Source organism: Salvelinus fontinalis, chromosome 29 (assembly GCF_029448725.1).
Source record: "Salvelinus fontinalis isolate EN_2023a chromosome 29, ASM2944872v1, whole genome shotgun sequence".
NCBI classification, from domain to species: Eukaryota; Metazoa; Chordata; class Actinopteri; order Salmoniformes; family Salmonidae; genus Salvelinus; species Salvelinus fontinalis.
Genome location: NC_074693.1, coordinates 8,090,014 through 8,108,977, shown reverse-complemented (window position 1 = coordinate 8,108,977; position 18,964 = coordinate 8,090,014). Strand labels below are relative to the sequence as shown.

The 18,964-nt window shown below is 46.5% G+C and overlaps 1 protein-coding gene across 1 annotated transcript in view; it reads right to left on the bottom strand.

The window, feature by feature from the left end:
• The window catches only part of LOC129827381 (serine/threonine-protein phosphatase 2A 55 kDa regulatory subunit B beta isoform-like), a 77,271-nt gene extending 59,533 nt beyond the window's left edge, over positions 1-17,738 (bottom strand). Inside the window, exon 1 of the mRNA XM_055888165.1 lies at positions 17,356-17,738. Within this exon, the coding sequence (XP_055744140.1) occupies positions 17,356-17,434 (79 nt within the window). The 5' untranslated portion in view covers positions 17,435-17,738. The remainder of the gene's footprint in view (positions 1-17,355) is intronic.
• Between the last annotated feature and the right edge of the window lie 1,226 nt (positions 17,739-18,964).

Here is an 18,964-nt window from a genome sequence, read left to right as displayed (position 1 = left end):
CCTAGCCCTGTCTCTAAGTCTTTCTCACCTCTACCTAGCCCTGTCTCTAAGTCTTTTCTCCCATCTACCTAGCCCTGTCTCTAAGCTTTTCCCCCCTCTACCTAGCCCTGTCTCTAAGCTTTTCTCCCCTCTACCTAGCCCTGTCTCTAAGTCTTTTCTCCCCTCTACCTAGCCCTGTCTCTAAGATTTTCCCCCTCTACCTAGCCCTGTCTCTAAGTCTTTCTCACCTCTACCTAGCCCTGTCTCTAAGTCTTTTCTCCCATCTACCTAGCCCTGTCTCTAAGCTTTTCCCCCCTCTACCTAGCCCTGTCTCTAAGCTTTTCTCCCCTCTACCTAGCCCTGTCTCTAAGTCTTTTCTCCCCTCTACCTAGCCCTGTCTCTAAGCTTTTCTCCCCTCTACCTAGCCCTGTCTCTAAGCTTTTCTCCCCTCTACCTAGCTCTGTCTTTCTCCCCTCTACCTAGCCCCGTCTCTAAGCTTTTCTCCCCTCTACCTAGCCCTCTCTAAGCTTTTCCCCCCTCTACCTAGCCCTGTCTCTAAGCTTTTCTCCCCTCTACCTAGCCCTGTCTCTAAGTCTTTTCTCCCCTCTACCTAGCCCTGTCTCTAAGCTTTTCTCCCCTCTACCTAGCCCTGTCTCTAAGCTTTTCCCCCCTCTACCTAGCCCTGTCTCTAAGCTTTTCTCCCCTCTACCTAGCTCTGTCTTTCTCCCCTCTACCTAGCCCTGTCTCTAAGCTTTTCTCCCCTCTACATAGCCCTGTCTCTAAGCTTTTCTCCCATCTACCTAGCCCTGTCTCTAAGCTTTTCCCCCCTCTACCTAGCCCTGTCTCTAAGTCTTTTCTCCCCTCTACCTAGCCCTGTCTCTAAGTCTTTTCTCCCATCTACCTAGCTCTGTCTCTAAGCTTTTCCCCCCTCTACCTAGCCCTGTCTCTAAGTCTTTCTCACCTCTACCTAGCCCTGTCTCTAAGTCTTTTCTCCCATCTACCTAGCCCTGTCTCTAAGCTTTTCCCCCCTCTACCTAGCCCTGTCTCTAAGCTTTTCTCCCCTCTACCTAGCCCTGTCTCTAAGTCTTTTCTCCCCTCTACCTAGCCCTGTCTCTAAGCTTTTCTCCCCTCTACCTAGCCCTGTCTCTAAGCTTTTCTCCCCTCTACCTAGCTCTGTCTTTCTCCCCTCTACCTAGCCCCGTCTCTAAGCTTTTCTCCCCTCTACCTAGCCCTCTCTAAGCTTTTCTCCCCTCTACCTAGCCCTGTCTCTAAGTCTTTTCTCCCGTCTACCTAGCCCTGTCTCTAAGTCTTTTCTCCCATCTACCTAGCCCTGTCTCTAAGCTTTTCCCCCCTCTACCTAGCCCTGTCTCTAAGCTTTTCTCCCCTCTACCTAGCCCTGTCTCTAAGTCTTTTCTCCCCTCTACCTAGCCCTGTCTCTAAGCTTTTCTCCCCTCTACCTAGCCCTGTCTCTAAGCTTTTCTCACCTCTACCTAGCCCTGTCTCTAAGCTTTTCTCCCCTCTACCTAGCCCTGTCTCTAAGCTTTTCCCCCCTCTACCTAGCCCTGTCTCTAAGCTTTTCTCCCGTCTACCTAGCTCTGTCTTTCTCCCCTCTACCTAGCCCTGTCTCTAAGCTTTTCTCCCCTCTACCTAGCCCTGTCTCTAAGCTTTTCTCCCCTCTACCTAGCCCTGTCTCTAAGCTTTTCTCCCCTCTACCTAGCCCTCTCTAAGCTTTTCTCACCTCTACCTAGCCATTTCTCTAAGCTTTTCTCCCCTCTACCTAGCCCTGTCTCTAAGCTTTTCTCCCCTCTACCTAGCCCTGTCTCTAAGCTTTTCTCCCCTCTACCTAGCCCTGTCTCTAATCTTTTCTCCCCTCTACCTAGCTCTGTCTTTCTCCCCTCTACCTAGCCCTGTCTCTAAGCTTTACTCACCTCTACCTAGCCCTGTCTCTAAGCTTTTCTCCCATCTACCTAGCCCTGTCTCTAAGCCTTTCTCACCTCTACCTAGCTCTGTCTCTAATCTTTTCTCCCATCTACCTAGCCCTGTCTCTAAGCTTTTCTCCCCTCTACCTAGCCCTGTCTCTAAGCTTTTCTCACCTCTAACTAGCCCTGTCTCTAAGCTTTTCTCCCCTCTACCTAGCCCTGTCTCTAAGCTTTTCTCACCTCTACCTAGCCCTGTCTCTAAGCTTTTCTCACCTCTACCTAGCCCTGTCTCTAAGCTTTTCTCCCCTCTACCTAGCTCTGTCTTTCTCCCATCTACCTAGCCCCGTCTCTAATCTTTTCTCCCCTCTACCTAGCCCTCTCTAAGCTTTTCTCACCTCTACCTAGCCCCTTCTCTAAGCTTTTCTCCCCTCTACCTAGCCGTATCTCTAAGCTTTTCTCACCTCTACCTAGCCCTGTCTCTAAGCTTTTCTCCCCTCTACCTAGCCCTGTCTCTAAGCTTTTCTCCCCTCTACCTAGCCCTGTCTCTAATCTTTTCTCCCCTCTACCTAGCTCTGTCTTTCTCCCCTCTACCTAGCCCTGTCTCTAAGCTTTTCTCACCTCTACCTAGCCCTGTCTCTAAGCTTTTCTCCCATCTACCTAGCCCTGTCTCTAAGTCTTTTCTCCCATCTACCTAGCCCTGTCTCTAAGTCTTTCTCACCTCTACCTAGCCCTGTCTCTAAGTCTTTTCTCCCCTCTACCTAGCCCTGTCTCTAAGTCTTTTCTCCCATCTACCTAGCCCTGTCTCTAAGTCTTTATTACCTCTACCTAGCCCTGTCTCTAAGTATTTTCTCCCCTCTACCTAGCCCTGTCTCTAAGTCTTTCTCACCTCTACCTAGCCCTGTCTCTAAGTCTTTCTTGCCTCTACCTAGCCCTGTCTCTAAGTATTTTCTCCCCTCTACCTAGCCCTGTCTCTAAGCTTTTCTCCCCTCTACATAGCCCTCTCTAAGCTTTTCTCCCCTCTACCTAGCCCTCTCTAAGCTTTTCTCCCATCTATGCTCCCTCCGTCTCTCTCATGCTCTCTCTCTCTCTCTCTCTCTCTAATGAATCCCCTTCTCACTCCCCTAACATCCCCTCTTTTTATTTCACCTTTATTTAACCAGGTAGGCCAGTTGAGAACAAGTTCTCATTTACAACTGTGACCTGGCCAAGATAAAGCAAAGCAGTGCGACAAAAACAACAGAGTTACACATGGAATAAACAAGTGTACAGTCAATAACACAATAGGAAAAAAAATCCCTCCCCTCTTCCCCTTACACCTTCTCCTCTCCTCTCCTTCCCTTTTCTCCCTCTTTAGGTCCGGCCGGCCAGGTAGTTGGTCCTGTCGGGGGGACGGGACGGGGGGCTAGATAAAAATGTGGATGCGTAGGTGTGGTTGAGTGTATTAAATCAAGCCTGAAGGGCGTTGGTCACTAACAGCAGGGTTTACTCCTCATGTCGTCTCTCTCTCTCTAACGTTCCCTCCATCTCTCTCTCTCTCCCCCTTTCTCTTTTTCTCTCTCTAATGTTCCCTCCATCTCTCTCTCTCCCCCTTTCTCTTCCTCTCTCTCTAATTCGCCTCCATCTCCCCCCTTTCTCTTCCTTTCTCTCTCTAATGTTCTCTCCATCTCTCTCTCTGTCTCTCTCTCAAATTCAATTTAAGGGGCTTTGTTGGCATGGGAAGCATATGTTAACATTGCCAAAGCAAGTGAAGTAGATAATAAAAAAAAAGTGAAATTAACAATAAAAAATGAACAGTAAACATTACACTCACAAAAGTTCCAAAACAATAAAGACATTTCAAATGTCGTATTATGTATATATACCGTGTTGTAACGATGTACAAATAGTTAAAGTACAAAGAAGGAAAATAAATAAACATAAATATAGGTTGTATTTACAATGGTGTTTGTTCTTCATTGGTTGCCCTTTTCTTGTGGCACAAATCTTGCTCTCTTCCTCTCTCGCTCTAATGCTCCCTCCATCTCTCTCTCCCCCTTTTTCTAATGCTCCCTCCCTTCATCTCTCTCTCTCTCTCCCCCTTTTTCTAATGCTCCCTCCCTCCATCTCTCTCTCCCCCTTTTTCTAATGCTCCCTCCCTCCATCTCTCTCTCTCCCCCTTTTTCCAATGGTCCTTTCCTTCCATCTCTCTCCCCCTTTTTCTAATGCTCTCTCCCTCCATCTCTCTCTCCCCCTTTTTCTAATGCTCCCTCCCTCCATCTCTCTCTCTCCCCCTTTTTCTAATGCTCTCTCCCTCCATCTCTCTCTCCCCCTTTTTCTAATGCTCTCTCCCTCCATCTCTCTCTCCCCCTTTTTCTAATGCTCCTTTCCTTCCATCTCTCTCCCCATTTTTCTAATGCTCCCTCCCTCCATTAATGAATTAATTTAAATTGATGGATGGTCTATGATTAGTCGAAACCTTTCCTAGGAAAACTGGTTGATTTAAATTATTCCCTATGGAAATACCAGTACGTTAGCCTATCTAACCTCGAGGGCACACTAACAGACACATGTTTAGGCTATGCACACACTTGCATGCATAAACACACCCGCACACAGACACACAGACACACAGACACACACACACACACACACACACACACACACACACACACACACACACACACACACACACACACACACACACACACACACACACACACACACAGTCAAAACCCCCTTTTTAAAGTCAGAATGTAATTAACAGCAAAAAAAGTGACACATTTATTCCATTTTAATGTAGTCATTGCTGTATGAGTACAGCTATTCTGCAACGTGCTCTGTATGTAACCTCTCTTGTTGCTAGGTAACTGCCGGTGAAGCTGCAACCATTGCTATGCAGCACAACGACAGCTGTCTGTGTAATTGGACCATTAAGATGATTAAACGTCGTCATCATTCCGCTCCTCTCTGTCTCAATACAGTTCAGGATCCACAACACGCTGTAACAGAAGAGTTAATGGACTGAACAGGAGAGGCTGATACTTCTTGTTTATTTCTCATTAGGAGACTGAAGATCATAAAGATTGTTTTCTAGATTGTTTTCTAAGTGCCAAATGGCAGCCTATTCCCTATAGAGTGCACTGCTTTTGACCATAGCCCTTCCAAAAAGTAGTGCACTAAGTTGGGAATAGGGTGCTATTTGGGACATGGCAAGCTGTCCACACACACACACACACACACACACACACACACACACACACACACACACACACACACACACACACACACACACACACACACACGTGCACAGAATAATGAATTTGATGGATTGGAAATTATTTTTCCACCAGTAGCTACAGGCTTTCTGTGACTTTACGCCACACAGTACTACTCAATTCCTTAGTTATGATTGGCCCTCCCCCACCGTAGATTATGCTTTTGGCTTGCCCCGGTCTTCAGAGGCTGTGGCTTGGCCCGGTCTTCGGAGGCTGTGGCTTGTCCCGGTCTTCGGAGGCTGTGGCTTGGCCCGGTCTTCAGAGGCTGTGGCTTGTCCCGGTCTTCGGAGGCTGTGGCTTGGCCCGGTCTTCAGAGGCTGTGGCTTGGCCCGGTCTTCGGAGGCTGTGGCTTGGCCCGGTCTTCGGAGGCTGTGGCTTGGCCCGGTCTTCGGAGGCTATGGCTTGGCCCGGGCTTCAGAGGCTGTGGCTTGGCCCAGTCTTCGGAGGCTGTGGCTTGGCCCGGTATTCACACATAAGATGTGACAAATCAATTGTATGTCTCGGTGTTCCTCAAGGTTCTGTTTTAGGACCACTATTGTTTTCACTATATAGTCTACCTCTTGGTGATGTCATTCGGAAACACAATGTCAACTTTCACTGCTATGTGGACGACACACAGCTGTCCATTTTGATTAAACATGGTGAAGCCCCAAAATTGCCTACCCTGGAAGCCTGTGTTTCAGACATAAGCACATTTTTTACTTTTAAACTCCGACAAAACAGAGATGCTAGTTCTAGGTCCCAAGACACAAATAAATCTGCTGTTGGATCTGACAAATAATCCTGATTATCCAATCCACCACCTTTACTATCTCTGCCTGGCCGGTTCCCCTCTCTCAAACTGGGATTCTCTGCCTCTGACTCTATTACGGGGGCTGAGTCACTGGCTTACTAGTGCTCTTCCATGCCGTCCCTAGGAGGGGTGCGTCACTTCATTGGGTTAAGTCACAGACGTGATCTTCCTGCCCGGTTTTGCGCCCCCTCAGGATCGTATGGTGGAGGAGATCTTTGTGGTCTATACACAGCCTTGTCTCAGGGTAGTAAGTTGGTGGTCTGCTGATATCCCTATAGTGGTGTGGGGGCTGTGCTTTGGCAAAGAGGCTGGGGTTATAACCTGCCTGTTTGGCCCTATCCGGGGGTATTGTCAGACGGGGCCACAGTGTCCAGTATCTATGCTGCAATCGTCTATGTGCCGGGGGGCTAGGGTCAGTCTATTATATCTGGTGTAATTCTCCTGTCTTAACTGGTGTTCTGTGTGAATTTAACCATGCTCCCTCTAATTATCTCTCTCTCCCTCTCTCCCTCCCCTCCCGGAGGACCTGTGCCCTAGGGCCATGTCTCAGGACTACCTAGCCTAATGACTCCTTGTGGTCCCCAGTCTACCTGGTCGTGCTGCTGCTCCAGTTCAACTGTTCTGCCTGCGCCTATGGAACCCTGACCTGTTCACCGGATGTGCTACCTTGTCCCGGACCTGCTGTTTTCGACTCTCTCTCTCTACCGCACCTGCTGTCTCGAGCTCTGAAAGCTCGGATATGAAAAGCCAACTGACGTTTACTCCTGAGGTACAGACCTGTTGCACCCTCTACAACCACTGTGATTATTATTTGACCCTGCTGGTCATCTATTGAACGTTTGAACATCTTGAAGAACAATCTGGCCTTAATGGCCATGTACTCTTTCAATCTCCACCCGGCACAGCCAGAAGAGGACTGGCCACCCCTCAAAGCCTGGTTCCTCGCTAGGTTTCATCCTAGGTTCCTGCCTTTCTAGGGAGTTTTTCCTAGCCACCGTGCTTCTACACCTGCATTGCTTGCTGTTTGGGGTTTTAGGCTGGGTTTCCGTACAGCACTTTGTGACATCTGCTGATGTAAAAAGGGCTTCATAAATAAATTTGATTGATGATTGATTGAAAGGGGGCCATGATGAAAGGGGGACATGACTAAAAAAGTTTGGGAAACACTGATGTAGCTAATGATTAGATACAGACGGGCAACCTCACGCTTCAGCTTATTTATTTATAGCCACTATGCTGCATCCGTTGTTGTTATGCTCATTTTTGGACAATTTAATTTTTGTTCATTTTGGAGTAGAAAAGTCACCAGAGACACGTTCAGTATAATTTTTTTTTTAATGCAACGCTCGATTAAATGGGAACAATGCTGTTCTGAATAATGACCAGTTGAAAACTGGGGAGCGGCTCAAAATGCACTGCTACCCTTCCAATACGTCACTCATTGCTTCAAGCCACACCCACTAAACGTTAGACCAACAGTTTAAAGTAATGAAGAAATGGTTGGTATTTCAGTTGTGGTTGGGATATATTAACCAAATTATCAGGAAAGTTGGGATGTATTTTCCCTTTAAAATTAACCAGAAACAACCCTTTCACAGCTATTTCTTTAAACAAAAACATATTATTGGGGGCATGCCCCTTGACCCCCTTAGAAGGGGGGTCATGTATTGCTCCATTCAATGTCTTGTAGGCCTAGTTGAGTAGCTGGCCTAGTTGAGTAGCTGGCCTAGTTGAGTAGCTGGCCTAGTTGAGTAGCTGGCCTAGTTGAGTAGCTGGCCTAGTTGAGTAGCTGGCCTAGTTGAGTAGCTGGCCTAGTTGAATAGCTGGCCTAGTTGAGTAGCTGGCCTAGTTGAGTAGCTGGCCTAGTTGAATAGCTGGCCTAGTTGAGTAGCTGGCCTAGTTGAGTAGCTGGCCTAGTTGAGTAGCTGGCCTAGTTGAGTAGCTGGCCTAGTTGAGTAGCTGGCCTAGTTGAGTAGCTGGCCTAGTTGAGTAGCTGGCCTAGTTGAGTAGCTGGCCTAGTTGAATAGCTGGCCTAGTTGAATAGCTGGCCTAGTTGAGTAGCTGGCCTAGTTGAGTAGCTGGCCTAGTTGAGTAGCTGGCCTAGTTGAGTAGCTGGCCTAGTTGAGTAGCTGGCCTAGTTGAGTAGCTGGCCTAGTTGAGTAGCTGGCCTAGTTGAATAGCTGGCCTAGTTGAATAGCTGGCCTAGTTGAGTAGCTGGCCTAGTTGAGTAGCTGGCCTAGTTGAGTAGCTGGCCTAGTTGAGTAGCTGGCCTAGTTGAGTAGCTGGCCTAGTTGAGTAGCTGGCCTAGTTGAGTAGCTGGCCTAGTTGAATAGCTGGCCTAGTTGAGTAGCTGGCCTAGTTGAGTAGCTGGCCTAGTTGAGTAGCTGGCCTAGTTGAGTAGCTGGCCTAGTTGAGTAGCTGGCCTAGTTGAGTAGCTGGCCTAGTTGAGTAGCTGGCCTAGTTGAATAGCTGGCCTAGTTGAATAGCTGGCCTAGTTGAGTAGCTGGCCTAGTTGAGTAGCTGGCCTAGTTGAGTAGCTGGCCTAGTTGAGTAGCTGGCCTAGTTGAGTAGCTGGCCTAGTTGAGTAGCTGGCCTAGTTGAGTAGCTGGCCTAGTTGAGTAGCTGGCCTAGTTGAATAGCTGGCCTAGTTGAATAGCTGGCCTAGTTGAGTAGCTGGCCTAGTTGAGTAGCTGGCCTAGTTGAGTAGCTGGCCTAGTTGAGTAGCTGGCCTAGTTGAGTAGCTGGCCTAGTTGAATAGCTGGCCTATTTGAGTAGCTGGCCTAGTTGAGTAGCTGGCCTAGTTGAGTAGCTGGCCTAGTTGAGTAGCTGGCCTAGTTGAGTAGCTGGCCTAGTTGAGTAGCTGGCCTAGTTGAGTAGCTGGCCTAGTTGAGTAGCTGGCCTAGTTGAGTAGCTGGCCTAGTTGAGTAGCTGGCCTAGTTGAGTAGCTGGCCTAGTTGAGTAGCTGGCCTAGTTGAGTAGCTGGCCTAGTTGAGTAGCTGGCCTAGTTGAGTAGCTGGCCTAGTTGAGTAGCTGGCCTAGTTGAGTAGCTGGCCTAGTTGAGTAGCTGGCCTAGTTGAGTAGCTGGCCTAGTTGAATAGCTGGCCTAGTTGAATAGCTGGCCTAGTTGAGTAGCTGGCCTAGTTGAGTAGCTGGCCTAGTTGAGTAGCTGGCCTAGTTGAGTAGCTGGCCTAGTTGAGTAGCTGGCCTAGTTGAGTAGCTGGCCTAGTTGAGTAGCTGGCCTAGTTGAATAGCTGGCCTAGTTGAGTAGCTGGCCTAGTTGAGTAGCTGGCCTAGTTGAGTAGCTGGCCTAGTTGAGTAGCTGGCCTAGTTGAGTAGCTGGCCTAGTTGAGTAGCTGGCCTAGTTGAGTAGCTGGCCTAGTTGAGTAGCTGGCCTAGTTGAGTAGCTGGCCTAGTTGAATAGCTGGCCTAGTTGAGTAGCTGGCCTAGTTGAGTAGCTGGCCTAGTTGAGTAGCTGGCCTAGTTGAGTAGCTGGCCTAGTTGAGTAGCTGGCCTAGGCTACAACTCAAATGTTGAGTTGTGTTTCTTTGCATGTTTTTTTGTTGCAGGTTTTGTTTTTTGGTTGTTCATTGTCAAGCTTTAAAAACCGAAGCCAGACTGCAACATTTTAGTAGCCTAGCTAGGACTGTAGCATTGGTCTGTACACTTTCCCTCCGCTGCGCGCTGTAAACGGGACTCACGAAAGCAGTGCAATTGACTTTGAATACACAGATCCAAGTGCATCACGCTGTAATTTCATGAAGTAAATGACTCAACTGTTGACTAATTTATACTCGCTTGTATGTCATATTGTCCTTTAGTAGTGATTTATACCCACATGTGAATCCTTTATCTTATAACTTTTTGACAACTAAGGTGACATTTTCTGTAGGCTACAGAAATGACCCGTTGGAACCGAAACTTGGCGTGGACATTTAGCAAAAGTATGTCGAACATCTCGTTCCAAAATCATGGGCATAAATAAGGAGCTGCCCCCCCCCCACCCCCATTGCTACTATAACAGCCTACATTCTTTCCACCAGATGTTGGAATATTGCTGCTGGGACTTGCTTCCATTCAGCCACAAGAGCATTAGTGACGTCAGACACTGATGTTGGGCGATTAGGCCTGGCTCACAGTCGTCGTTCCAACTCATCCCAAAGGTGTTTGATGGGGTTGAGGTCAAGGCTCTGTGCAGGCAAGTCAAGATCTTCCACACCGATTTCAACAAACTATTTCTTTATGGACCTCACTTTGTACACAGGGCCATTGTCATGCTGAAACAGTAAAGGGCCTTCCCCAAACTGTTGGCACAAAGTTGGAAGCACAGAATCATCTAGAATGTCATTGTATGCTGTAGCATTAAGAATTGAACCATGACAAACAGCCCCAGACGGTTCAGCAGTGAAGTGGTAGGCCACACAAGCTCACAAAACAGGACCGCCGAGTGCTGAATCAAATAGCGTGTAAAAATCGTCTGTCCTCGGTTGCAACACTCACTACGGAGTTCCAAACTGCCTCTGGAAGCAACGTCAACACAATAACTGTTCGTCCTCCACCAAACTTTACAGTTGGCACTATGCATTCGGGCAGGTAGCGTTCTTCTGGCATCCGCCAAACCCAGATTAGTCTGTCGGACTGCCAGATGGTGAAGCGTGATTCATCACTCCAGAGAATGTGTTTCCACTGCTCCAGAGTCCAATGGCAGGGCGCTTTACACCCACTCCAGCTGACGCTTGGCATTGTGCATGGTGATCTTAGGCTTGTGTGCGGCTGCTCAGCTATGGAAACCCATTTCATGAAGCCCCCGACGAACAGTTATTGTGTTTACATTGCTTCCAGAGGCAGTTTGGAACTCCGTAGTGAGTGTTGAAACCGAGGACAAACTTTCTTTCTTTCTTTCTCGGCGGTCCTGTTTTGTGAGCTTGTGTGGCCTACCACTTCGTGGCTGAACCGTTGCTGCTACAAGATAATTCCACTTCACAATAACAGCCCTTACAGTTGACCGGGGCAGCTCTAGCAGGGCAGAAATTTGAGGAACTGACTTGTTGTAAAGGTGGCATCCTATGACGGTGTCACATTTAAAGTCACAGAGCTCTTCAGTAAGGCCCTTCTACTGCCAGTGTTTGTCTGTGGAGAAACATCGGCAGTAAAATGGCCTTACTGTCAGCAACAGGTGTGTAGAATGGCCTGACACCTGTCAGCAACGGGGGAGGCTGAAATAGTGAAATAGACTAATCCACTCATTTGAAGGGGTGTGCACATGCTTTTGTATATTTAGTGTATGATATAGTGCACTGGCTGACTCATGTGTGGGTTTGGTAGGATGGGTGTGGCAATGCACTGCCACAAGGCATGCAGCACGTTGGCTGTGCTTGCTGTGACTTGTAGTGCAGCGCATCACGTCAGTACAATATAGAGCCCCACAGTGGAGGTGTCATAAAACCCAGAGAACCTAATGGTCAAACAGGGAAGTGGATCCAATTGTTTTTCCACCATTACTTTTTTAGAAACTTTTTAAAGAATTTTAGAAAACATAAAAGTCACATTGTCCGACAGAGATTTACACGGTTATCAAAATGTCACGCCAGGGTAAGCTTTACACAAAACACAGCCCTTATTTTAAGTGTTTCTAAAATCCCCTATGGGAAAAAGGAATGGGGGAAAAACAATTGGGACCATTTCCTTGTTTGACCGCAAAGTTTTATGGGATTTATGACATACTGTGGTACTCTATGGAAGAGGGCCAAAATGAATTGACAACCCAAATCATTGCTGGGGCCGGATTTGGCCAGCGGGCCTTGTGTTTCACACATGTGACTTAGAGGGAACAGATACTGTGACTAGTGTGATTGTCTATGGATCTGAAGTTAACAGAGTTAATGTAAGAACCTCCAACCCTCCAGTCTATTAGTAGGATAAATCACAGAGATACCTTCTCCTCCCTCTGTGAATAGTAACATGTCAATGAGCTGATCCAGCCTGTAACTTACACTCCTTGGGCTTAGTTTAATTGGACCAACAGATTAAAGCTGTAAAGCTAACATTGATCTAGACTGGTTAATTGATCTCTCTAAGTGACTGCATAGAACAAGATGACTGGCTGTGATAGTCTACCTGCCTGCCAGCCTGTCTGTCTGCCCGTCTGGAAAGGGAAAGGGGATACCTAGTCAGTTGTACAACTGAATACATTCAGCTGAAATATGTCTTCTGCATTTAGCCCAACCCCTCTGAATCAGTCTAGTGTCTGTTCACACTAGACTGAGTCATGAGGAGGAGTGTGTCTCTGTGTTGTCTGGCCATGGAGAGCAGAGCAGCCTCACATGTAGGAAATGTCTGGAAGGGTCAACAGTGGAGAAGGTGGAAAGTTTTAAGTTCCTCGGCGTACACTTCACAGACAAACTGAAATGGTCCACCCACACAGACAGCGTGGTGAAGAAGGCGCAACAGTGCCTCTTCAACCTCAGGAGGCTGAAGAAATGTACAGATGCACAATCGAGAGCATCCTGTCGGGCTGTATCACCGCCTGGTACGGCAACTGCACCGCCCTCAACCGCAAGGCTCTCCAGAGGGTGGTGCGGTCTGCACAACGCATCACCGGGGGCAAACTACCTGCCCTCCAGGACACCTACACCACCCGATGTCACAGGAAGGCCAAAAATATCATCAAGGAAAACAACCACCCGAGCCACTACCTGTTCACCCCACTATCATCCAGAAGGTGAGGTCAGTACAGGTGCATCAAAGCTGGGACCGAGAGACCGAAAAACAGCTTCTATCTCAAGGCCATCAGACTGCTAAGCAGCCATCACTAACTCAGAGAGGCTGCTGCCTACATTGATACACAATCACTGGCCGCTTTAATAAACGGATCACGAGTCACTTTAAACAATGCCACTTTAAATAATGTTTACATATCTTACATTACTCATATCATATGTATATACTGTATTTTATATCATCTATTGCACCTTGCCTATGCCGCTCGGCCATTGCTCATCCATATACTTATCTGTGGGGAGGCAGGTAGCCTAGTGGTTAGAGCGTTGGGCCAGTAACCGAAAGGTTGTTGGATCGAATCCCTGAGCTGACAAGATAAAAATCTGTTGTTCTGCCCCTGAACAAGGCAGTTAACTCACTGTTCCCTGGTAGGCCGTCGTTGTAAATAAGAATTTGTTCTTAACTGACTTGCCTAGTTAAAAAAAGGTTAAAATATGTACATATTCTCATTCACCCCTTTAGATTTGTGTATATAAGGTAGTTGTTGGGGACTTGTTTGATATTACTGCACTGTCGGAACTAGAAGCACAAGCATTTCGCTACACTCGCATTAACATCTGCTAACCGTGACCAATTTGATTTGTCTGCTACTTCAACACTGACCGTAGTACATTTTATCGTGCAGCACCACCTTCTGGCATAAACGAGCATTACATGTGAAAATGCAAAGACATTGACAACATATGCACAGCTGATTACTCACACCCCCCATCCACTCTGCCAGGATAGGACAAACAGCCTAGTTTACCAGTCTGCTTCTCTCTCTCTCTCTCTCTCTCGCTCTCCATTCAAGATTTTGAATAGTATTTGCTTATCACTCAGAGGGAGGATTATTTCTTTAAGAAAGCTCTGACTTTTACTAAAATCCCACTATTTACAGCGTCAATCCTTGAGGCCTTCCTGTGAATGCATGTTGTAGATGATAAAGTAACCATCCTAATCCTATAGATTACCACTCAGTCCCTCCAGGATAATCCTTTATAATCCTATAGATTACCTCTACGTCCCGCCAAGATAATCCTTTACAATCCTATAGATTACCACTCGAACCCTCCAGGATAATCCTTTATAATCCTATAGATTACCACTCAGTCCCTCCAGGATAATCCTTTACAATCCTATAGATTACCACTCGAACCCTCCATGATAATCCTTTATAATCCTATAGATTACCACTCGAACCCTCCAGGATAATCCTTTATAATCCTATAGATTACCACTCCGTCCCTCCAGGATAATCCTTTATAATCCTATAGATTACCACTCCGTCCCTCCAGGATAATAATTTATAATCCTATAGATTACCACTTAATAATTTTAGAATCCCAGCAGAGAAGAACAGAGACACAAGGGGAACTAGGAATTGCCTTGTAATCATGTAATTAACCGGAGACATACTGTTTTTGTTGTTGTTATTATATACAGCAAATTATTGGAAAGAAGAGAGAAGCAGAGAGAGTGTGAAAGAGAGACAGAGATAATTCAATTTTGAGAAACTCCCATTTCTTTTGGGTGAAATACCACATAGTGCCATCACAGCAGCAATATTTGTGACCTGTTGTCACAAGAAGCGGGCAACCAGTAAAGAACAAACACCATTGTAAATACAACCCATATTTCTGTTTATTTATTTTCCCTTTTGTACTTTAACTATTTGCACATCGTAACAACACTGTATAAAGACATAATATGCCATTTGGAACTTTTTGTTTATTAATTTCTCTTGCTTTGGCAATATGTTTCCCATGTCAATAAAGCCTGTTGAATTGAGAGAGAGATGGGGAGGGGGGAATAGAGAGAATACATACAGTTACCAGGTCTAATGTGTACTAGAGTGTGAAGAACGTGGCTACATAGGCTACATATTAGCATAGGCTACATATTACCACAAATCAACTCTGTAAGTCAGTGAGTATTAAGTCAGTCATTTTGGTCTCTGTGCCCTGATGCACTTCGACACACACACACACACACACACACACACACACACACACACACACACACACACACACACACACACACACACACACACATGCCCTTTGTAAGAAAGAAGTCAACTGCTCAGTGCTCTGTCTGCTCTCCCCAGGCCCTGTATTCAGAACAGCTCTGTCTGCTCTCCCCAGGCCTTGTATTCAGAACAGCTCTGTCTGCTCTCCCCAGGCCCTGTATTCAGAACAGCTCTGTCTGCTCTCCCCAGGCCCTGTATTCAGAACAGCTCTGTCTGCTCTCCCCAGGCCCTGTATTCAGAACAGCTCTGTCTGCTCTCCCCAGGCCCTGTATTCAGAACAGCTCTGTCTGCTCTCCCCAGGCCCTGTATTCAGAACAGCTTTGTCTGCTCTCCCCAGGCCCTGTATTCAGAACAGCTCTGTCTGCTCTCCCCAGGCCCTGTATTCAGAACAGCTCTGTCTGCTCTCCCCAGGCCCTGTATTCAGAACAGCTCTGTCTGCTCTCCCCAGGCCCTGTATTCAGAACAGCTCTGTCTGCTCTCCCCAGGCCCTGTATTCAGAACAGCTCTGTCTGCTATGCTTTAGAAAGCACATGGAACGTGGCATACCCCTGTATAATACCAGACAAATTAACAAGAGAACATTGAAACACAGATGTCACACTGTTCTAATGAAATAGAGGCCTTTTAGGTGTAGTAGTATTGTTAACCAAGAAGTTCTCAGAATGAGCAGGCTTCTCAGAATTTTTTTATTTATTTATTTTTATTTCACCTTTATTTAACCAGGTAGGCTAGTTGAGAACAAGTTCTCATTTACAACTGCGACCTGGCCAAGATAAAGCATAGCAGTGTGAACAGACAACAACACAGAGTTACACATGGAGTAAACAATAAACAAGTCAATAACACAGTAGGGGAAAAAATTTGTCTATATACATTGTGTGCAAAAGGCAAGAGGAGGTAGGCAATAAATGGGCCATAGGAGCGAATAATTACAATTTAGCAGATTAACACTGGAGTGATAAATCATCAGATGATCGTGTGCAAGTAGAGATACTGGTGTGCAAAAGAGCAGAAAAGTAACTAAATAAAAACAGTAAGCGGATGAGGTAGGTAAATTGGGTGGGCTGTTTACAGGTGGACTATGTACAGCTGCAGAGATCGGTTAGCTGCTCAGATAGCAGATGTTTAAAGTTGGTGAGGGAAATAAAAGTCTGCAACTTCAGCGATTTTTGCAATTCGTTCCAGTCACAGGCAGCAGAGAACTGGAAGGAAAGGCGGCCAAATGAGGTGTTGGCTTTTGGGATGATCAGTGAGATATACCTGCTGGAGCGCGTGCTATGGGTGGGTGTTGTTATTGTGACCAGTGAACTGAGATAAGGCGGAGCTTTACCTAGCATGGACTTATAGATGACCTGGAGCCAGTGGGTCTGGCAACGAATATGTAGCGAGGGCCAGCCGACTAGAGCATACAGGTCGCAGTGGTGGGTGGTATAAGGTGTTTTAGTAACAAAACGGATGGCACTATGTTAAACTGCATCTAGTTTGCTGAGTAGAGTATTGGAAGCTATTTTGTAGATGACATCGTCGAAGTCGAGGATCGGTAGGATAGTCAGTTTTACTAGGGTAAGTTTGGCGGCGTGAGTGAAGGAGGCTTTGTTGCGAAATAGAAAGCCGATTCTTGATTTGATTTTGGATTGGAGATGTTTAATATGAGTCTGGAAGGAAAGTTTACAGTCTAGCCAGACACCTAGGTATTTATAGATGTCCACATATTCTAGGTCGGAACCGTCCAGGGTGGTGATGCTAGTCGGGCGGGCGGGTGCAGGCAGCGAACGGTTGAAAAGCATGCATTTGGTTTTACTAGCGTTTAAGAGCAGTTGGAGGCCACGGAAGGAGTGTTGTATGGCATTGAAGCTTGTTTGGTGGTTAGATAGCACAGTGTCCAAGGAAGGGCCAGAAGTATACAGAATGGTGTCGTCTGCGTAGAGGTGGATCAGGGAATCGCCCGCAGCAAGAGCAACATCATTGATATATACAGAGAAAAGAGTCGGCCCGAGAATTGAACCAGAATGAATGATCAGGCTTCTCAAAATGATCAGGCTTCTCTGTAGGCTTCTCAGAATGATCAGGTTTCTCAGAATGATCAGGCTTCTCTGAAGGCTTCTCAGAATGAGCAGGCTTCTCAGAATGATCAGGCTTCTCAGAATGGATTGGTGTCACAGTGTTGCATATCAGTTCTAAACTTCTATCCACTTATGGAGCACAACCAGAGTAAAATCACATGTCAAATACTTTCCCATACTTCAGCTTTGCTTTTAGTGTGCCGATAGAATAGTCCCAAAAGTGCAAATTCCAGGCAAAATGAAGCCCAAAAGTAGGCCTATTTCACCCAGGTCTGCGTTACAGTCAGTGGTCACGTTTGCATTCATAAGTGTTGTCAGTTGTCCTGCCCTAACTAGACTACATCATGCTATAGGATAAAACCACAGACGGGACACAGACCCTATGTGACAGCTCACAATGACAGCTCACACAGTTAAGGTCAGAAGCGCACGGATAAAGCATATAGGCCTATATGCAGTATAGTTCACCATATGATCAACAACATAACGAGATCTATACTAGACATCTAAACTCCCCTCCCCTATCGACCACAATACACACAGCTCCTGAGTCTCTACCTACCTTCGGTGTGGCATGTGGAAGATAGGATGGTGGTGGGAGGGCGGAAGAGGTACGGGAGATAACGGGAAAAACATTTCATCTTCTCCGGTTAGCAGAAGGCAGTGCTCCGGTGGTGACTCCACATTCGAACTGCCGCAAGAGAGAGACCGGAGACCGGAGAGGGATGGAACGAGCTGAAACTGCTCGCGCTATGACCGCATCACTTTCAGCCAGGCAGACAGTGCGAGCCGAGCATGGTCAGAACCCGTTATAACAGCGCGCTGATGTCCCTGACAACGCCTTTTGCTTCCGTTTATCCCGTTTTTATCTGCATGGTGTCATTTTATCCCGTGTCGCGCAGGCCAGGACTGGAGGTTATTGCGCCTCTTTTTTACCGGTTATCTGATGGGAGTCGGTTGGGAGGGGGCCGGAGAGGGGGTACGGGGTAGTGTGTAGCTGAGTTGGAAATTGCCTGGTCTCGGCGTGATTCAAATTAACCTATGCCCTCCGCCCCGTCTTCTTAAATAGCCAATATAATTGTATAATTTAGAGAGCGAAGTGATGCGAAGTAGCCTAATAATTGTATAATTTAGAGCGCGAAGTGAATTGGAAATTCCGCAACTCTTTAAGAACATAGGTTGATAGCCTAACTTATAAATAGTTCAAGTAAAAGCCCCGTGTTTCAGCCCTTCATGGGTTTTAGGCTAGGATACAGGAGAAAATATTTATATATTTTGTTTTAATAAACTGACAAATGGGCTAGATGATGGTGATGAATACTTGTCAAGCAAGCCACAATAAACAGGCTGCAATGTATACTGAACAAAAATATGAACGCAACATGCAACAATTTCAACGTTTTTACTGAGTTAAAGTTCATATAAGGAAATACTTTTATTTCAATTGACTTATTAGGCCCAAATTATGGATTTCACATGACTGGGAAGGGGTGCAGCCATGCCCTCCAAGGCCCACCCACTTGGCAGCCAGGCCCACCCACTGGGGTGCCAGGCCCAGCCAAGGAGTTTTTCCCCACAAAAGGGCTTTATTACAGACAGAAATACTCCTGAGCACCCCTCAGACGATCCTGCAGGTGAAGAAGCCGGATGTGGAGGTCCTGGGCTGGCGTGGTTACACGTGGTCTGTGATTGTGAGGCCGGTTGGATGTACTGCCAAGTTCTCTAAAACGACATTGGGGGCAGCTTATGGTAGAGAAATTAGCATTCAATTGTCTGGCAACAGCTCTGGTGGACATTCCTGCAGTCAGCATGCCAATTGCACACTCCCTCAAAACTTGAGACATCTGTGGCATTGTGTTGTGTGACAAAACTGCACATTCTAAAGTGGCCTTTTATTGTCCCCAGCACAAGGTGCACCTGTATAATGATAATCCTGCTTAATCAGTTTCTTGATATGCCACACTTGTCAGGTGGATGGATTATCTTGGCAAATGAGAAATGCTCACTAAAAGGGATATAAACAAATTTGTGCACAAAATTTGAGAGAAATAAGCTTTTTGTGCATATGAACATTTTTTGGGATTTTTTATTTCAGCTCATGGAACATGGGACCAACACATTACAAATCAAATCAAATCAAATTTGATTGGTCATATACACATATTTAGCAG